This window comes from Acanthaster planci, linkage group LG10 (genome assembly GCF_054643075.1).
Source record: "Acanthaster planci isolate LZ-2023a linkage group LG10, COTS_SCS, whole genome shotgun sequence".
Lineage (NCBI taxonomy): Eukaryota > Metazoa > Echinodermata > Asteroidea > Valvatida > Acanthasteridae > Acanthaster > Acanthaster planci.
In genome coordinates, this window is record NC_141786.1 from 5,271,208 (window position 1) to 5,291,128 (window position 19,921).

The window sequence follows — 19,921 nt, forward strand, 5'->3', positions numbered from 1 at the left end:
AATTAACTTTACCCCGCTGTCTTAATTAGACCAAGCAAGACACCAAAAAACCACAACGAGCCGCATATTTACATGGAGCAAGATATGTGATCGAGAACACCCCCCTTTGTGTTGGTTATTGTTTGGTCGGAATCTCAGGAATTCTTAGCAGATATCTGGGGGATTTGATAGGTAACGATTGTCTGGACTGTGTATAGGGATTGGACATATAAGGGGGGTACCCCTCCGTCTCATATCTTGCTGGGTGTACGCATACTGATGCCTGTATAGACCCTCAGCGTATGACGTCACGTTAGAGGGCATTTCTGTCTTCCTCTAGAATAGGCTTGGGTAAACCTTTTGTGCATTCATTGTCATGAAATCTAAATAACAATCATATCCTCTGTGAGGGCACTCCACGCAGGCCCTCTTTTGGGCATTACACTTACATGCTTGGGGGAGAATTATGCCAACGGGAGTTACATTTTTGTTTCTATAAATATCTCGGAATCGCCAACAGTCATGACAACCATTTTCCATTAAAGACTTCCGATCTTCAACTCAAATTGTAAAATGCGAACAAAACAATATTGAACAAATACTGATGTTCTCTTCAGCTGAGAAGAAACATTTACGAGTTAATCACGTGATACTTAAGGTAATTTACCTAAGTTTTTGAAGGACTCGTCAAGTTTTGGAAGTTCATGTAGACTAATTGAGATTTTGAAAAATGTCTCCATAATGCACGTGTGCAGACTCGACAATTAAGGAGCTCTGATTTTCGTATGTTTGCGCCAGGACCATGACTTCCGAGGACAAGTCAACCATAACCCAAACAGAATCCAATCTGTCGACACTGGCGAAGGGTTTCCAATTTCTCGGTCTCGAAAATTGATTTTTGTTTACCCGTTATGGCCCGCTAACCTTTACAACTGTCGCGCCTTTAGGGGGAGACCCTGCTTTCATCAAATGCAGCCTTACCTCAGTAATTATTCCACCTTGCAATCCTCCATTTTTTGGGGCGGATGTTAAAATCCATAACGAAATTCCAGTTCGGTCAATGCGAAAACATCTCAGTTTTCCGTGCCAGCGGTAGACGGGTACGCAATGCGCAGCGTGGTGATTACCCCTTAACTCAAGCGCATGTCACTTGACGGATGCAGGTCCTTGCGCACAAAGTTGAGCGTTCAGTTCTCTCTTCCCAAAACAAGTGACTTCAAAGCAATCTGAGTTCAATACGGAGCTAATATGCTGAAGTATCCCTTCTTGGAGAGCGATTCTGCTTCCCCAATTTATTTGATTTGAAAAGGCTCAAATTCTGAGCACTGTTGTCTTCAGAAGTCAGGAAAACAAACATGTTTTCTTTCAGCACGTACACATTTAAAGTGGCCCCATTAATAACCCAAAACGACAGTGACGAATTTTCTTTCAACCTTGTGCAACTTGAAGCTGAACTGACGACACACACTATAGACATTCCTGTGATGTCACAATCATGCTGGACCTATGATGTGTTGTGATGGTAATAGACTTATTCATGATAAACTCGTCAAGCATGCAGTGTTCGCACGTGCGCTTGCATGTGGTTGAAGCTGCCCGTAGGAATATATGCGATCACCGTGCCAAGGCAGTCCACAGGTGGTATTGTTTACATTTAGTCACGTGGGTGAAAAAGGTCTATACACTCACACGTTATTTCTCTCCATGAAGATATCGCTCACTTTCAAGACTTTATGAAGAGCTTTTTTTTTCGAACTATCAAATGAAAACTGTGAAATGTACCGAAAATACTTTCATTGTCAAAATATGGGAATCGTGATATAAAGCTTTTGATCCTGCAATATTGTTTGTGTGAGAAATCCGCTTTTGTGCACGTGCGTTTCAATTCAATTTGACATGCAGTCAGTGACGAGTTTCAATCGATATGCAAAAGAAAATAAAGGTTGTGTTGATTTGGGCCCTAAATATCGTACTCATAACGTCTGCCAAACGTTTGAGAAAGAGATTTAGATAAAATCACTCTTCTGACACACCATGACAATCTCTCAATATTTGTTTTATACAAAATATGTAAGGAACGGGCCTAAACTTTCCTCATGAATACAAGTTGTATTTTTAAGAACAACCAAAAGGTAAACAAAACATAATTATCACAGCACAAAAGTGTGGCTTGTTAAGCACGAATCTTTAGCGCTCGTTACGCCGCGCATGAGCCCTGAAATTAGAGATGGTTGATTGAAACGTGTGGCTGAAACGTACATGTAGGGAAAATGGTTACATTTTACAACAGAAACTTACAAGGATTAAGATGAAAAACGTATTCGTTAATGAAATCCGGCCTGTTTTGAACGGTACAGCCAACATTAAGCACCGTGCCAATGTGTTCTGGTCAATCACACAGTCATGCTTTTTTTCATACACAAAATCTGTCCATTCGTGCTCGCGCCTAGGACGCGCAGTTGGAACGTGGGAGGTGGGCTGTCTTAAACTGCCCACTAGCGCAGTGGGCGGGGCTTACTGAATATTCTGGATCAGTCTATTCCAACAGGGAGTCGCCTCGCTTCCAGGAAAATGTCCACGTACATAACAACTTACAAATGGCAATTTTGTTTTCTCTTTGAACAGTGAATGGGACCACACTTTCGCCATTACTGATGGGGTTTACGTACTAATGCCCAAAGTCATCTCGCTCTCAGACATATCGGTTTTAACCTATTGTCTGAACTCCTCTCTGTCATGCTTGGCAGGCACCACTGAGGATCTACACAACTAGACAAAGTGGCCGGCGTTACCAATAAACGTGAAACACGCCAAAGGAAGAAATAAGCAGGGCCCTTTGTCCACAAAGACATCAATTGTGACGCTTTCAATTTGTACAATATCATTTAGGCCTATTGTTAGTCTTAATTAAACATGAGATTATCATGTTGTCTTTCCACGGTTGTCAGCTTGTAACCTGAAAAATTCCCACTAAGTAATTTATATTTGTTTCAATGCCTGATAATATAATGCACTGGTTCATGATATTAATTAAACTGATATCACCTTCCAGTGTAGTCTGACAGTCTGACATTTTCAAACGTAATACTTAATTGCTGGAAGAATACTACTAATAATGTACGGTGACTGATACTGAGCAGATTTTATCAGGGCAAAAATGCCTGGAATCTCTGGAGAGTAAATGTCAGATTGTCTAATCAGCCCTCCCACTCAGCGAAAATTGAAATTAAGTTGTTTTGGTGGGACAATTCAAGCGGTTCGGAAGCGAGACAGGATGTCACATCTCCGGCTACATACAGAAGAGGTAAACGGTTTGCCTCAAGTGACCCCTTGACCCGTGTCATGCTTAGATGGATCAAACTAGCCCATGCCGCTGCGGGCGGGAGGAAAATGAAGCTGGGTAGGTCTTCCCTGCACCCATCACTTTGTCGATGGGCTCCTTCACAGTTTGTTTTGTTTTGTTTTGACACGATAGCAGCAACATTGTTTTGTGGATAAGGACATGAAAGTATCCAATCCTGTAATCAACATTCGCTACGATAGAGAGGTTGTATCAAACATCAGCAAACATGGCGTCCTCCCATGGCAAAAAAGATGACGGTCGGTAAAGTACAAACTATTGACATGCTGAGGACTTAACCAAATAGGCCTTTTTTTGTAAAAAAAACACCCTTTGCTATGCAAGGACGTAATGTTTGTTGATGTTTGACACTATAACTCACATAACTCACCGATCAGTCAATTACCAGTTTGAGCATGCGATGGTAACGTGACTGTTCATTTGCTGAATAGGCTTCCAAGGAGGGTAAGTAGGTCCCCCCATAATTTGAAATGTTGTTGATTGCTAAAAAAAAGTGGCGGACTTGTGCATGAAACTTTTATTTGCTGGGGCAAAAATGAAGAATCCTCACTCCCGGAAGTCCCTAAGAAAGATAGAAAAAAACTGTTATGGCCTTATCCGGATCAGTTTCAACCTGGATAAAACACACAAACAAACAAACAACCCAACACCCCAACAAACAAACAAAAACACTGAGATGATAGGCAATACCAACAGTTGGTGGCATTTTCTTGAACCAGCGGACGTGACACCACCTACTATTTTTGTGTAGCAATTATTTGGCTACTAGTTTGCTCTGAAAGATTACTTGTGGAGACGGTTCAAGGGCCGCATCAGTTACTGTAGCCAACCGTTTTCGTTAAGAACTGTACACCAGTTCAGTCGCACCAACAGCAAAAATAAATCCAATGACTGACGCCGTTGTTCTTGTATGACGCTTATCGATCACTTCCGACGAAAATTAAATGAAAAACAGACTCTTGAACGACACAAATTTCCAAAGAATTTAGAGCGCTGATGTGATATGTCGTCGGTGAGGGCGCATTTCCGATACTCACTGCAGTGATGAGTGAGGCACTGCATGCGGGTATCCGTAGATTTCCGTGAAGTTGAGTGGTTTGCCCTATTTACTTTGGTAATTTAAGAGATGCTCGACTGAAATACATGGGACTCTTTGTGAAAATATTACTGCAAACGGTCGCCTATGTTGTCACTGAGTAGTGTGTCCCTGAAATGTGTTAAGAAATGATGACCCTTTCGCACATTTTTTTAGCTTGCATACAACGAGTTCTACAGGCAAAGAGCCCAGCTGTCATCTGCTGGACGGTGTGAGATGAGATATCCAATACGCAAAGTCAGTCGGTTTTCCGTCTTATTGTTTGTTTCCTTTTGTTTTCAATGTGTGCCAATTGAAAAGACACATGCTAAAAAGAGAAAGTTTTGATTGACTTTTATCAATAGTAATGGGTATTTACTGCACTTCCTTAAATGAAAGCGCTTTCTTCGATAACAAAATACACGCATAGACACTGCAAAATAAGGTTTCTGAACCTCTTATTGAGCGATGAACAGAAAATAGTAAATGACAAACAAATGGATTTGAGAGCCAGAGAAGAATCACGGATTTGTGAAGTTTTTCTCCATTCTCCGTGCACTTGCGTGCATGTTAAAAGATGCTAAAACGATCTGAAAACATGAAGAGACCTTTCCTTTTACAATAATTCCTCACAAAAGAGTGGCCATTATAATTGTGCACAGCTGGATTCGAACCGGGTTAGTCAGAGAAACAAGGGGCACCCGGGAGCGACTTTTCAGAAAAGGCAGATTTAAGGATTTACCTAGAGCATCAACGGCACTGCCGAGGGAGGTTACCACAAGCGTCCGGGGCGCCGACGGGTCTTCACCCCCACAGTCTCCCGGTATGTCAGCACCACTTAATCCCCGTCCCTTCCCATTCACTTTGACCTCCCTCATTGCAGATTCTTATATATTTCCTTTGTTTTTTGTCCACGTCATGATTTACAAAAGCATCTCTGCAGTTGGGATTGGCTGACATTTGGGTTTTAAGGGGTGGAGCTAGACGATACATATTCACCTACAAAATTGCGATTTTTTAGGGACTTTGGTGAAATCCCGTATTAAACGTTCCCTCTCCGTGAATATAAATATATATTTCCTTAAAGTATCCAATTTGCTTCATTACAAAATCTTCAACTTTTTCATATTTTTCTTCGAATTCCCCCCTTTTCATATAAAAACTGCTATTGAAAATTGATTGTCAAAACGGTTAATATGCTCATTTTCAAATGGGCCAAAGCTTTTCAGTATAAAACCACGTTAGTGTTTTTAATAACATAGTTTTACAGTTTCTTGAAGGTGGAGGTATGACAAGTGGAAAGCTGTATTAAAGGACCTCCAAACCAATAGAAATAGGTGTCCGCTGATGGTTTGGCCTCAGCTGAGCTATAGGTTACAAAAACTAGATGATCTATTTGTACGTACAAACTGGTTCCTTTTAAAATCACGGAAGCTTTTCAAAGAAAAGTGTCATTACATAAAGGACATAGAGCCTCAATTTACACAGCAATTTGGACTCGGTTGTTTGTGAAAACGAACGGTACTTTTCCGTGGAAATTCATCCAGATTCGTAATCGAGATGTAATTGGAGAGAAGTGCGTTTATGGAGAATTCGAATAAACAGGTCAAGGCATGAAAGTATTACACAGTTTACAGCTGGAAAGAACCCTTTCTTAAAACATCGTTTGGTGCGATTTGAAAGGAGGTCTTGTTTCGAAGAAGGGGTCAAAAGACCACGAGCTTGAGTGTAGGAAGGAAACCACAGAATTTGTGGATTTTTTCCAAAGCGGCGGGTGAGTCGTGCCTAACAGTAGAGAGCCTCTTGCCGCCAGAAGATGTTGTTAAAAGATCCTGGTCACACCAAAGGACGGCTAAGATATTCCCTGCAGTTATCACTGACAAAAGGTCAGTGACAGAAGAATCCATAACGTTGGGGAAATAAACATCATGGTACTGACGAGTGTTTCAAAGTGGAAGAGATGCGGTGCTAAAATTCAAACTTAACCTTTTACAGTGCAGAAGTATATACAGTTACAAAAGGTCGGCCCAGGGCCCCTTGTTTAAAGACTGATTCTGTGAGGGATTCCTTTGGTAACTTTAAAGTTCTAAAGTGCTTCCACCAGCAATACAAAATGAAATCGATACTGTGTAATCTATATCTTGAATCACTTATCTATTTTTCTCCTTGGCGTGTACGAAGAAGGTTATGTCATTTGGCCACACCCTTCATGTTTTTGCCAGATTTTCTTACTGAGACCTGTTTCGAGCAGGGGCCAATTTCATAAAGCTGCTTAAGCACAAAATTTGCTTAAGCGCAAAAAAAGCCTTGCTTAAAAAAAAAAGGTTACCAGCTCAAACTCTATCTGATTGTCATGCTAAATAACCAAAATCTAATCCAAACACAATATACATCACATGGAATTTTGGCTGGTTATCTGATTTATTAAGCAAGGTTTTCTCGCGATTAATCAAATGTTGTGCTTAACAGCTCTATGAAATTGGCCCGTTTGTCTCATAACACGGAAGGTGTCATGGCTTTTTGTCTCTCAGGAAGTATTCGGAAAAGTGTGGCCAGGCTCTGCTTGATAAGGGGGGGGGGGTCACGGGGGAGTAGTTGCCTCCTCGGTTTACTCCACTGACTATTCAATTCAACGAGCTGTCTTACTCGAGAAAAGCCACCTCAAGGATCGCAGCGTCAGTTTCCCGAATTTTTGGCCTTTTCACAGGTGACCCCTGTGTTTCGTAAACCTCTTCTGCTTGCAAAGGCATTCAGACTGGCTGAAATGGTCTGACGCTGAAGCGTGTAACTTATAACCTTCAGTTTACTAAAATTACCTCCGACTGGGTTTGGGTGTACACAAGTGGTACAAAATGTGGACGACACGGTGGACTGTGCCCGTAGCGTGGGTTAATGATTGTGCTCCGCCCGCACTTGAATAACATCTATCTCTACACAGGTAGGAGTGGAAAGTCCTAGCTTAGAACACAACACTAACTGCTGCAGTCTTTTTGTCCCACTGAGCAGATAGTTCAGAGAGTCACGACGATGGATATTTCACCACAGGCGCGGTAGGATGGAAGGTATGTGAACAACATCATTCAGCAGAGATGCCAATAACAGTTTGGTTCATTTTTCATAGTTCTATTTATTTAATGGTGTCTCATCAAGAAAAAAAAATATGCAGCTTTGGCGACTGCTGCCGAATGGTGAATTGTAAGGCATTAAATGACGGTGGCATTTCGTCACAGACGAGGTTGTCATTGCTTTGCAGTCTTGACCTAGGTCATTATTTTCTCCGTGAAGAAGAAGAGAAGAGAATGTAATGTAAAACAGGATGTAAAAAATGCATCGAAAATTAGACGCTAACAGTGCGATCTTTGTTCCCAAGAAACAGACGATCGACCCCGGGAGCGGAACGTGAAGCGCGGTCATCGGCCGTCTGTGATGGGTGTTGTGGCGGTACCGTTTAGAGATCCGACGAGGCCTGCGGCCGTTGTTGTATATGGGACTGGCTACATCATTTCAAGAAATGTTTTGATACTCGAAACACATGCTGTTTTGAGCTCCTCTGCCCCATCACGACTATATAGGTTGGGTCATTCCAAGAAGAGGCAACACATTCCTGTCGACGTAAACATCAACTGCAGTGACTGGCTTACCCACTGACTTCAGGAGTGATTGTCCACTGAAAGAGAGAAAAAAAAATTGTTTTGGTGGAGAATCAGCGGCAGAGCCAGGAACTTTTAGGGCAGGGTGGGAGGGTCAGGCCCTTCGGACTTTTTTTATGTCCGACTACTGTAACCACACGAACACGTACAAAATGCGTGACATTGCTAATGGTGATTAATTTTGGATTTTGCTAATGACATACAAATATTAAATAATAATGTCATCTTGTCATCTTTTGATTGTTAATATCACATTTAGTTCATTCATTTATTCTTGTTTGGTGTCAGAGCAGAGGGGCATGAACCCTGCCCCCCCCCGATCTGCGCCTCAGAATATAACAGACTTAGACAAATCGAACTGGGAGAATAAGGATTTGTGGCAGGATTTCATTGTCATTTGGATGACTTAACGCACTCCTGGGCAGTGAACTGTTCACCATTTCGCACATGTTCCCGGGCCTAGGTTAAAACAAATCATGGTTAACGGAAATGCGTTTCCTGGCGATGTTGTTTTCTTCAACTGGAAAATACGTCAGCCAATGCCCCTCCTGGAAACAGTCCCACCACAACCACCAGTGGTGTGATTCTGTGTTAGCGGGGGAGGGGGATTTGGGATGAGGTTTGGGGGATGGAAACCACGTGACGTTGTCCCTCAGACAGCCTTTCTCATAATGTGCTTCTTAGGATTCGCTATGAAATTCCTTGGTTTTACAAAAATGAGTCAACGCGAAGTATAATTATAGCCTAGAACAGGTCTTGTGAGCTGAAGGAAATTTTGGCTCCTCAAATTGATGCTCAATGAAATAACTGAAAAGAATAGACCGTATTTGAGGCGTCCCCAAATTCAGTCGTATTCCTGAACGTACAGTATCAATTTGATACCCGTAAAGGGGTGGTACCAGGTGATTTTGGTGGTCGGATTGAAATCGTAGAATATAGTCTGGTTCTTTGAGTTTAACGGTTTCAAATAAATACACTACGTTGGTGAATACGACTGAAATTGGGGACGCCACGAATACGGTCTATTCGGATTGTTGTACAGTCATCCAAATGATGAAAAGCGTTTCATAGTACCACGATCTTATCCTGTTATCCTTCCGCCTATCTTCTCAGAAACCAATACTAGATCTTACGCAGACGTGTTATTGAGTTGCCATATTTACTACTTCTGTCCGTTAATTGATTGCATCGAGGTGATAAGAAAATGCGGGCGAGAGGTTTCCATTCCCCACCCAGTCAAAGCATGGGAAGGATATATCACCTACCCCTTCAGGATTTGAGCTTATTCCAACAATTGTATACAGTGCCGTAGGATTTGTACACAATAGAAATATTTCTATGGGCGTAACGTGGGGGGAGGCACGGGAACGCTTTCTCTAACGCAGGGGGGACAAGGCAAATAGAAAAGGAAAGAAAAAACAAATAAGAAGAAAAAAACGAAAAGAAAGGAAGAAAGGGGATGAAAGCCACCAGTTTGCTTGAAAATCCCTTTACATAACCCCCTTCCATTGTTGATGCTTTGGAAGTTCACGACCAATGACTTTTCGGGTGATGTCCATTGTTGGGACGGTCGTTGTCCTGAGCCAGCGTGTGCCTATCAGGTCCATGGTCCCTTCCGGTTTCTTTGGGATGAAATAACCGTTCTGCTGGCTAAGATGCCAGTCCATGCATGGGCGTCGTCGGGAGTTTTTCAAAGGGGGACAACTTTTTTCGGGGGGGGGGTTGAAGGGAAGGGACAAAACAATCATCATCTACCAAGTAATAAAAAAATCACAGCAGGGATGTCAGTTTTTAGGTTATTCCAGCAAATCTCTTTGTCTTTTCATTTCTTTCGCTTTCCCCCTTTTTATTTTTCATTTTTTTTTCCAGGTGACCCTTTCCTCCCCTTACGACGTCCATGAGTCCAATTCTATACCCATGCCATTAAATGCTGATAGTTGAGTGGACAGGGCCAGGAAAGGCTAAGATGGCCTAGTCAAGGGCATGCCATGTGGTGAGCAACCAAATTCGACCCCCCCCCTAGCTTCATGGAGTCACAAACCCTGACAGTTTCCTACATCATCATACAATACGGGCTAGGGAGCTTCCCATCCTTTTCTCCGTACCGTACCGGTACCTGTCCGTGACAGCCTCAAACAGCCTCCCCTCACCAGCATACCCCCCAAATCTCGACTAGCCTCGAACCAAGTCGACAAGACCTGGGGTGCTGTTTCTTGTCTCGGAATGCCCCAACTGCAGCCCAGCCAGCCCGCCTCGGCGACAGCAGCAGGGGACCCCTTTGCCATATACGGCGTATTTGTGAGGCCCCGGTCTAACCCGGTTCAACTTAGCTGATTATTCTCCCAAATTCGAAAGTTCCTCCGCAACCCTGATTGGGCTTCCTGCCTGACCGAAGAATAACATAGCACCGAAATAGAACGGCCTAGGCAGAGAGGAATGCAGGACTACTCTGGGGTCGTTTGCTCGAGTGTACTGGTCTTTTTTTTCTGTCCTAATCAACTGCCACTTCGCCACTTTAAAGCAAATCGAGATTGCATTCTTTGGAAGTGAATAAGTGAAATTCCACACCCTGACAAGAGCCGTCTTTGTATCCTCGTTAGAGCCATGATCGCGTTTCAGGGACTATTAATCTATAAGTCTGAAGATGATTTGTCCAAATCGCAGTTGGTCACATTCCCAGGTGAAATTTAAATCGTTTTGACTGAAGCCTGATTATTGTAATCACGTCATAAATAAATTCTCAGATTCACTCGTACCATCACGAAAATGTAACAAATGTTGAACACGTTGCAAACGTTGGTGTTATTACCATTATTAGACAAGATGATCACATTGCGCCTGGCTCTTCACGTTAATTTCAACTGATTGAAAGAGGCCGATGAGCTAGTTGATGCCCACTCAGTTTCATTGGCTGCTACACAAATCCCCCCAGACCCGGGGATTTTGAGCTCGTTGGTAATCAAGTGTCGATGTACAATCTTTCTCTCATCCTTAAGATAATCTTATTGAATTATTCTGCGTCGGCTTGCAAGCAAACCAGAGGAAAAACTTTCCCCTCGGACCGCCCCCCCCGTCAACTTTTTTTTTCTCCACTAACCAACTTGTGTTCGGCACTTTTCGCGGGCGAATTATGGAACGGGCCTTCCCATTGGCTGTTTCGCCACTGGCCAACTCGCGTGCCATGTGCCTGGCTGGCGTTGCCGTGTCCTGTTAGTCAGTTGCTCGGAGGGGAACACACAAGGAAGTTGTACCAGAGCCGCAGATATTTTTGAACAGTCCCGGTCGAGATTGTATGGAGTCTTCCCTGTAGCTTCGGTAGCGATAACCCCCGGTTCGCCTACCCTGAGATCAGACCCCAAACGTCCCGATGGATAAGCTTGTCAAGGTATGTTCTTTCACCCTTATAGCTTCTTTTTTTCTTGTTTTACGCACGCTGGGATTCATAATTCAGTGAGCGTACGCACAGCCCAGCTTTACTGATCAACTTGCGAATTGGTTGATAGTTCCAGCACAGCAGATTTTGTTCTCTGGTGGTGGTGGTCGTGTAGATGTTATTCAGCCTGAATATTATTATTGTGCATGTCCACGGGATATCCTCTGCCCGCTTCCTGCACACTCTTTCCGCTGCGTTTGCCAGAACACACGACCGTCAAACGTGCGGCTTGTATACCAGCCAGTATACAGGATACAACATTATAATTCCCATCTACCGTTGTCCTAATTCAGTACCGAAAAGGGGCCCATCCCTGTCTAATTCGTTAAGCCAGGGAACAGTCAATAAGGAATTCCGAAGATCACACTTTATCAAATGTCTAGAGAGGGTGTTTGCAGACGGAGGGGAAATGCCTAATCAGTTGTCGGAGATCCCGTTTAGTTTCACCATTGTGTACCCGGCATGGGCGTCCTTTGTGTTGCCTGTCGGGGATTAAAACTTTACCCAAGAAGCAAACATTCGTAAGCACAGTTTTTTAGAACGGCGACTTGACCAATCTAACTTAGGGAGATGAGACAATGTCACTACCATACAGATTTGTACGTTTACATCTAATGAAGGAGAACAATATTTATGAGCACTTAACTGCCAAGTAAATTGCAGAAAACACTTGTTTACTTCATGTTGTATTCATAAAGCTTAACGGTATACTTAACAATCCTATCGACTCTTCACAGCTATATAAAGCAAACTTCTCAATACACAAGTTGTACAAATAGTTGACACATGCCTTTAATACATTTGATACATCGAAAATGTGAGCATAAAACTGGGCACAGATCGTGATAATGGTCGGACTGAATTAAACGTTGTTAGCTCATTTGGAATAAGTGAACTACCATAGAAGATAACTTCAGATTTTGCGCCTTAGTGAGTAAAGGCTAAGGCATATTACATTGGCAGAATTTCAGGGCACTCTGTGTTTAAGTGTTTATTGTGAGATGACGATTTTTCCATTCACCTTTTGCTGTTTTTACGAGAACGTTTGACAACTATCCTCCTATATAGGACAAAGAAAACACACTCTAATTGTGTTGCTGAAGTTATTTCAGCTTCTAATTAGAAAGTATCCTATACACTTGTTGAACACAAACAAGAGGACCAGGCTGAAATCAGTAGAATTTATTAGAAGAGCCTGTGTTAGTTTTCGTTAAAGAAAGTGGGCCACTGGACAAAAAACAAGAAACCTAAATTACAAAGACAAAACACAGCTTGGTATAGAGAAATATAGAATCAAAGAATTCTTGTTTCTATGGATTGAATATTAAAAACGGATATTTGACATCAAAGTAGGTTTTTTATTATTTGTTGATTTGAAGTTTAAAGAAATAGTTATCTCACTTTATCACCATTTCTTACAATTTTCAACTTTCCATGCACGTTTTTTTGTAAGCGTAAAGCTTCAGTTTTAATGAATGTTATTCCATTCTCCAAAGCAATCGAAACAGTTGATGTAAGTGATAACGAGTTTAATGGTAAGAGCAAATCAACTTTTTCCTGACGGTGATTCGGTGAAGACCTACAGCCAGTGAAGTTCATGTAAAAAAAATTACATTTTGTACTAAACCTGCTTTCTTAAGTTGGAATGTTTTCCCAAGTACTGTATTTTATGTTTAGGCACAGTTTCTTAACCGATTTGTTATTTTGTGCCAGTTACGTTTTGTTGTTTATTTTGTACCCTGACGGGAACAGTTGCCAATTTCTACGCCAAGGCGGATATTTAGTTTTGTTTGGCATATCATTCGCCGTTTCATATACAAAAAGTGCCACGTTTGTTGACAGTACAAAATATGTTGTAGTATATATTCCTATGATCAAAAGTTCCATGAAGCCTTTCTGTACTATTTTCCAATAGAGGTCCCCAAATCCCTCAAACCAAGATATGTTGTTACACCATGTAACCTTTCAAAGTCGTTGTATAGGTAGACAAAGTAAGATTCATATGGGGTTATTTTGTCCCTCCGGCCTTCAGAGGAGGCTAATTTTGCTGTTTTGTTCAGCACAGTAAGTTAAGGAATTCACTCTGGTGGTCATTCGGTTGAGTACCACGACTGCATGCATTGAATTCAACACTCTACAAATCCAGTCATCTTCTGACACTCCTTATGTATTTCTTTAAAATTCGATCTTAACACCAAGAACCATGGACACAACCGACGCCCAGCATCGACACCGTAAACGGAAAGAACCTGGCAAAACGATTGTTTGCGACAACCTACTTTTGTGCCGGCTATTTTGGGGGCCCACTTCCTTTTCGAGACGCGTAGCCTCATCTGGGGTCGGCTGATATCTCGCGGTGCAGGCTTGCCTGAAGTTACGGTGGGAGGCTCATCATGACGCGTTGTAACTTCCACAGTGTTCTGTCGGATGAATTACGAGTTGCTAAGTTTAGAGCACACAATGATAGATACAAGCACATCTGAGCGAGTATACTATCTCGTAAAATGAAAGCATGCCAGCAACACAGCTGCAAACCGGGACAACTTAAACCACATGCAAAAGTTCGGATTTTGAGCGCACAGATTTCCCCTACATTGTCCCATTTTCTTTGTATTCGTACCGACTTTAAACTTTTTTGTACACTTAATTACTCTTGTCTTCAAACGTTGAGTGTATGTACACTGCAATACCTACCGTCATGATATTTTTAAGCTCATATCTTTTTTAACTTACTGGAAGAGCTGTTTACCAAATCTTTTAGTACATGTATACCCGCTTAACTCTTTTTTTCTTTGGTTATTGCGGTGATGTGCCTGGTCCGACAGATTATAATCTATGAACTTGAGGAAGAATGGAACAATTTTATTCTTTTGCCTTGCCCCCCCCAAAAAAAATACAGCACAACTTTTACCGGCAGAATTGATTATTGATTTTTATCGCTGGAAGTCGTGTTCATGTTTTCCTACTCCTTTACACGACGTGTGTTGCTCTCCGGGCCTCATAGGGCTCAGCCTGGCTCACTTTGAACTATGGGTCTATGGATATAGTGGAAACTCAAATTTGTGAAAAAGGATGCACAGTTGGCCCTATGGGAAAGCACAGTTCCAAACCACTTGCAAAGGGGTTTTAAAACCAATAATGACGTATTTCAGTTCAGGAAGCCGTTGCGGTTTGATCGTTACCATATGTACGTGGGCAGCATGGATGCTGCCAATAAGAACCGAGGAAAGGTCGTGAGATTTGTTTCAGGTCATTTTAAAACGACACGGTAAATTCACCGAGTCACCGTACTGTTATCAGCGTTGACTTTGCGTGGTTGTTGTGTGGTAAGAGATCAGGCATTTCACAGAGATCTCCACGCAGTGGTAGAGCTTGTAAAATTACTTCTTGCTTTTCTTGGTTTTGTTTATTTAAAAATTGGAAAGACTTGAAGCTGGTGGTAAAGATGCCTATTGCATTGGACGCATCCCCTGAGTGGAGATAAACAACTTTAAAACAGCATCGTGGCTTGTAATGCTATTCGGGTCTCACAACCTAAACTGTAACTTGCATGTATGTAAATTTTTCGAGATAAGTGTATTCTGGAACCGGGCTGCAAATCATCATTAGTACGACGTGAAAGGGTTTTTAAATCTGTAGCAAGCATGAGATCAGTTGTGGATGAGGCGGGCACGGAAATGTTACACAGGCTGGTCGCCGCTTTTAAGTCATGCCTGCTCCATGCGTTCCGAATGTGCCTTTCACAGTTCAGCACTGATCTAACATGGCTTCCTCTGTCAGTATACATGTACCCCTCGCGTTTCCACGATTCCTCATGTGTTGAAACTCGACCGTAAGCACTGATTGCATGTGCCGTGATTGTATTCTCTTGGCAACGTTGACTCAGTGGTCGAAAGACAATAAGATCAGAAGATACCAAAAACAAGCCAGCTGGCGGACTGGCATCGACTGCCCGTCTGTGATTAAAAGCAACACTCGTCAAAACTGCAATCACCAGATTAAATAGTCACCGTTTCCTGTGTTTCAGTTTCGCTATCCCAGACCCATGGTACCGGGCAGCATATTGTTTTGCGCTCTGGCCGTGGGCGCGTGTTGGGATTGTTTCTGTTCGTGTAAGTTCACTGAGGAATGTGCTCTCCCTCTGAACATTAAAACAAGAACCGGCTCATATAACTCTTCATGACCTGTGCATACCCCAAGAAATGAAGATGTGCCAGATATATCATGACAGAGTTTGTGCGCTTGTCGGGTCACAAGAATATTGCATTAAGCTATTTTTAATACAGAGCTGAAATTTCGGCACGCTTTTTCAGCATGTTACCCCGGCATTTCCACGCTTTCGGTCTACTTAGACCCTTCATGTGAGCGAAATTGGATACGGAGGCAACGGGATTACTTCAACAAAAGCCCCTCCAATTATATCTGGAATTGCCCCATCCGCTGCATTATGACTGTTTCTTGGCGATCGATTCCTCAGTTAATCGCATAGGAACCGATTCATTTTTGTTGTGGTTTCCTATTAGAATCTGCAAGGAAGTTGTACAAGAAGCTTCTCTTTTCTGCTCGGTCGTGTTTTGGTGTCAACTGAGATTTCCCCAAGGCTGGACTCTGAAACGAAGTCCACCTCTTGAAGCCACTGAAGTTGTTTGTTGACTGTGACAAAAGATAGCTTTGGCAGGCGTGCCTCGAAGGGCTTATCGATGCACAAAATGACGCAGTGACGAAGAGGTAACAGATGGGGCGTGGCCGATTGCCACTCAGAGAGGCGCTGCAGATACCTTTTAGCCGAACTGAGTATTTCATCTTGGATATTTCTACAGAATTTCCGAACAGTGAATAATTAGTATAATTTCTCATTTTCACAGGCATATAGCTAGGATTTTACTAGGGGGCGGGCAAAGAGGGGCACCAGCATCTCGGGGGGGGGGGACCAGCTGTCAGTGGTGTGGTTTTTGGGGGCCAGTTTTTGTCAGCCTTCTTCAATATCCATCCATCCTTTTTTCAGTGAAGGGGGGCATTATCATGGATATTAAGGCCCGTTTCAGAAGGCTTTATGTCTCGTTGTAAGGAGCGCAGTCAGTTTACTATAAACAATTGTAGGTTTTTTTGCTTTGTGATGAGGTCATGTCGCTGACACGTGACCGGCTTTTCGACACACTTTTAAACAATGGCGGTGGCTCACTCGCCTACCGTGATTGCTGTACACATGTAATAGTGGACATGGTATGTAGATACTGTCTGGAGATAAAAAGAAAAAAAAAATAAGCTTCAGCCAGGAAATTTAAATGGGGTTTGAAATTTGTGTGTCGCTAATCTCACCAGAGCATTCGTTAAATGGTGGATTTGTACCCTACTGCCTTAGAATAATCTGTAGCTTATTATATGCCCCATTAAGTTGCAAGTTCTAAGAAGATACCTCACGGTGACATGAGACCCTTCATAGTGTTTTTTTTTTAAATTTTTTCTCCTTATTTTAGTAATTGTTACCGATTGTATGAGCCAACACACGTGTAGGATGGGCCTACCACACCCACATTGGCGGCATCGCCAATGATTCAATGTAGGATTCTGTTAAAACAGTGATAAAAACTACAGGTTAGTACAATGAGAACGGGGCGTGGTGGAGATGTCTAGAGATGATTATGACATCCATAGACGGCTTGTCTGTCATGACGCATTTCACAAGCAAAAATTAGGTAGAGGATTTTGAGATGAAGGAAAAGCGTTGAACTGACTCATTGTATGAGGCACGTATACCAGGCAAAATAGGACATAACTGCGTGTGGAACCAATGATATATGTCAATTTCAACTTAAAGACACGGCTACCAAAATAGGAGGCAAAAGACTAAAAGACGCATATTTTGGCATCCCTCCATCGAACTTTTCTGTTGTTTGTTGCGGTACAGACTCGGACTTAGCGCGAGTAACACGTGGCCTTTCTTGTATTCAAATGAGAAACGAGTGTGGTCAAAAACCGCAGTTGCTCAGATCATCCGATAGTTTATGTCAGGGATCACCGGTTAGGGGTCACGTGAGAAGCTCAGTCTTTGTATTCAAAATGACAGTAATGAGTGTATTCAAGATGGCAATACGAAAGAGGAACGTCATCAGCCAAAAGGCTGGCTCGAAAATCTCGGTTATCGTAAAATCCTGGGTGCATTTCACCAAAGTTTTGAACACCGATTACAGATTAAAACTAACTTGAAGGCGTGTGTTAAACTTTGACGGGCTTTGTCAAAAAGCCAATTGAGTTTTAAAATCTTATTGGACTGTGTAATTGTGGTGTTTATCTTGATGGTGTCGTTCCGTGCAAAACCCAAGGTAACTTCCCCCAGTGATTTTAATTGTAAAAGCACTCTCGATCCCCTTTCTCTTTCCATTCACAGTGCATGAACTGAAAAGGGCATCTTTGGTTAATGGTTTGCTTTCTGTTCCCTTCCCACCCTTGTCCCTCACTTGTTTAGCATGCGATGGTTTGAGGTCGATTAAATTAGAGTTTGCAAACTTGGACGTGGCCTTTGCCTTCTTCTGTAAGATGCGGTTATAGCAAAACATGGCTTTTCGACGATTGGCCATTTTGGAGGCAATAGGATCTGAGATTGGAACCCTTCGGAATGGATAACTAGTTCTCAGTGGTCTGAAAATACTTGCATTCAGTTGGTGACAGTTCTTGAAAAAACACTGCAACTGTGATGCGCAGTTGTCCCCAACACGGGAACCAGGCGAATCTCTTAAATAATGTTGGACAACATATTACCCAGCCTTGATAGTTTCTCGCCTAAAATTTATGCGAACGTGAGTCATTACCAAATAGTTGTTAAAAATAATGCTAAGCGCCCGTCTGCGTTTTACCCAGAATTGCGACCTGTTTCTCAGCCATTATGCGATTCACCTGGTACCCGACGGGAAATTTTTTTTGTACAAATTTAAGTGCACGCTTTTGTGACCACTGCACCTATTCATTTGGAAGTTGCACAAGGGAACTGATGTCCCTTACCATATGTATCCACTTTATTCAGAAAATTCTAATTCGAAATTTGGGGAATACGGGTGTTTTTATGCTTCATACCTGCTGCGATAAGGACTCGAAACAAGGCTTCGTAAAATATAGGAAATGAATGCCCTCCGTGTGGCTCCATCACCCCACCGGATTGTGAAATTCTCTCTGGGTATAAAAAGCGAAAATGTCTGTATTGTTGCATTGAAGAGATCTGTAATATCATTTTCTATCCCTGGTTTGTGGGAGAGAAAAAAATAGCGTTAAATTTAGCACCCTCAATGGGAGTTACTTTTGAGGGTAGAGTTTGTTGTCTTCATCATGTAAAGAAAACAACGTTGAAGGGAAAACTTGGTATTGCAGACAACGAAAGCAACACGATGGACCACTTTGCGTGTAACGTTAGAATAAAAACTTTTCAACTGACACAAAAGGTAACAAAACTTCAGCCATGAATCAATACTTAGAAAAGACATGAACTTGGTGATCTCCCTGCTTAAAATGAAATGGTCAAAAAGCAGGTCTAACCGGTCGATCCGAAAGCTTGACCTTATACACTGTAATCAGCATTTTAGGTCTGCTAATCAATCCTTGTCTTGAGAATTCTGTAGGATCACTTCCCGACTGCGCCAGGACTGATTAAAGCAGCTGTCCCGTTAGCAGATGGGCTAGCAATGGTGCAGCAACTCATTCGGGCATCTGGTTGCGGGCAACTTGCCGCGTGCCTGTCCGCGCAGGCGGCCACGGCAGCCGCGCGAACGAACCCTTATTTGTAGGCAGCGGTTGCCAGTTGTGCACATCAGGAAATTGAGATAGATTGAGTTGTCGATCGTATGTTTGAAATAGGCACAATCTGATTGAACACTTGTTGCCTATCAGTCATTAGGTATTCAATTGAATTGTGAAAAGGCAAATGCGTGTGTAGTTGGTCGAAATTGGATCGCTGCCCGAGAACAGGAAAATCGGCAGTTCCTCAGCGTATGTGGTTGGCCTTGCGCCTCCTTGAAACGCAGCTCTCAGCTGAGAGAGTAATATTTGCGAATGCCAAAATACTGGTTTAATACCAGAGGTGAAGAAAATAATTTGACTGTCAACTGTTGATGTGATTGCCTAAACCTAATGGTAACTGTCTGAATATCCTTGGTTCGTTCTAGTTGGGCACGAAGTTGTGTCCCGCAGCAAGAACGTTTGTCAGTTGTTTTTCTACCCAGAATTCACACTTAGGAAATGGCAAGAATAGGCATCTTGCGTGTTGGACAACTTCGAGTTGAGATATATTTTTGGAGCAATTTCAGTTCAATGGGAAAATGTCGACACATGCGGACACACCAATGTTAAGTTTGCTTGTTCTTTTTTTACTGTGAAGGCATGTTGGCTCTCTAGGCGACTGAAAGCCACGTTATTAGCGAAACCTCCATGCAGCC

General features: G+C 42.5%; 1 protein-coding gene across 1 annotated transcript in view; it reads left to right on the top strand.

Moving 5' to 3' along the window:
* Positions 1 to 11,264: 11,264 nt before the first annotated feature.
* LOC147797696 (transcriptional regulator Erg-like) overlaps positions 11,265 to 19,921 on the top strand; it is a 68,114-nt gene continuing 59,457 nt past the window's right edge. The window contains exon 1 of the mRNA XM_087142854.1: positions 11,265 to 11,450. Coding sequence (XP_086998980.1) covers positions 11,433 to 11,450 — 18 coding nt within the window. The 5' untranslated portion in view covers positions 11,265 to 11,432. The remainder of the gene's footprint in view (positions 11,451 to 19,921) is intronic.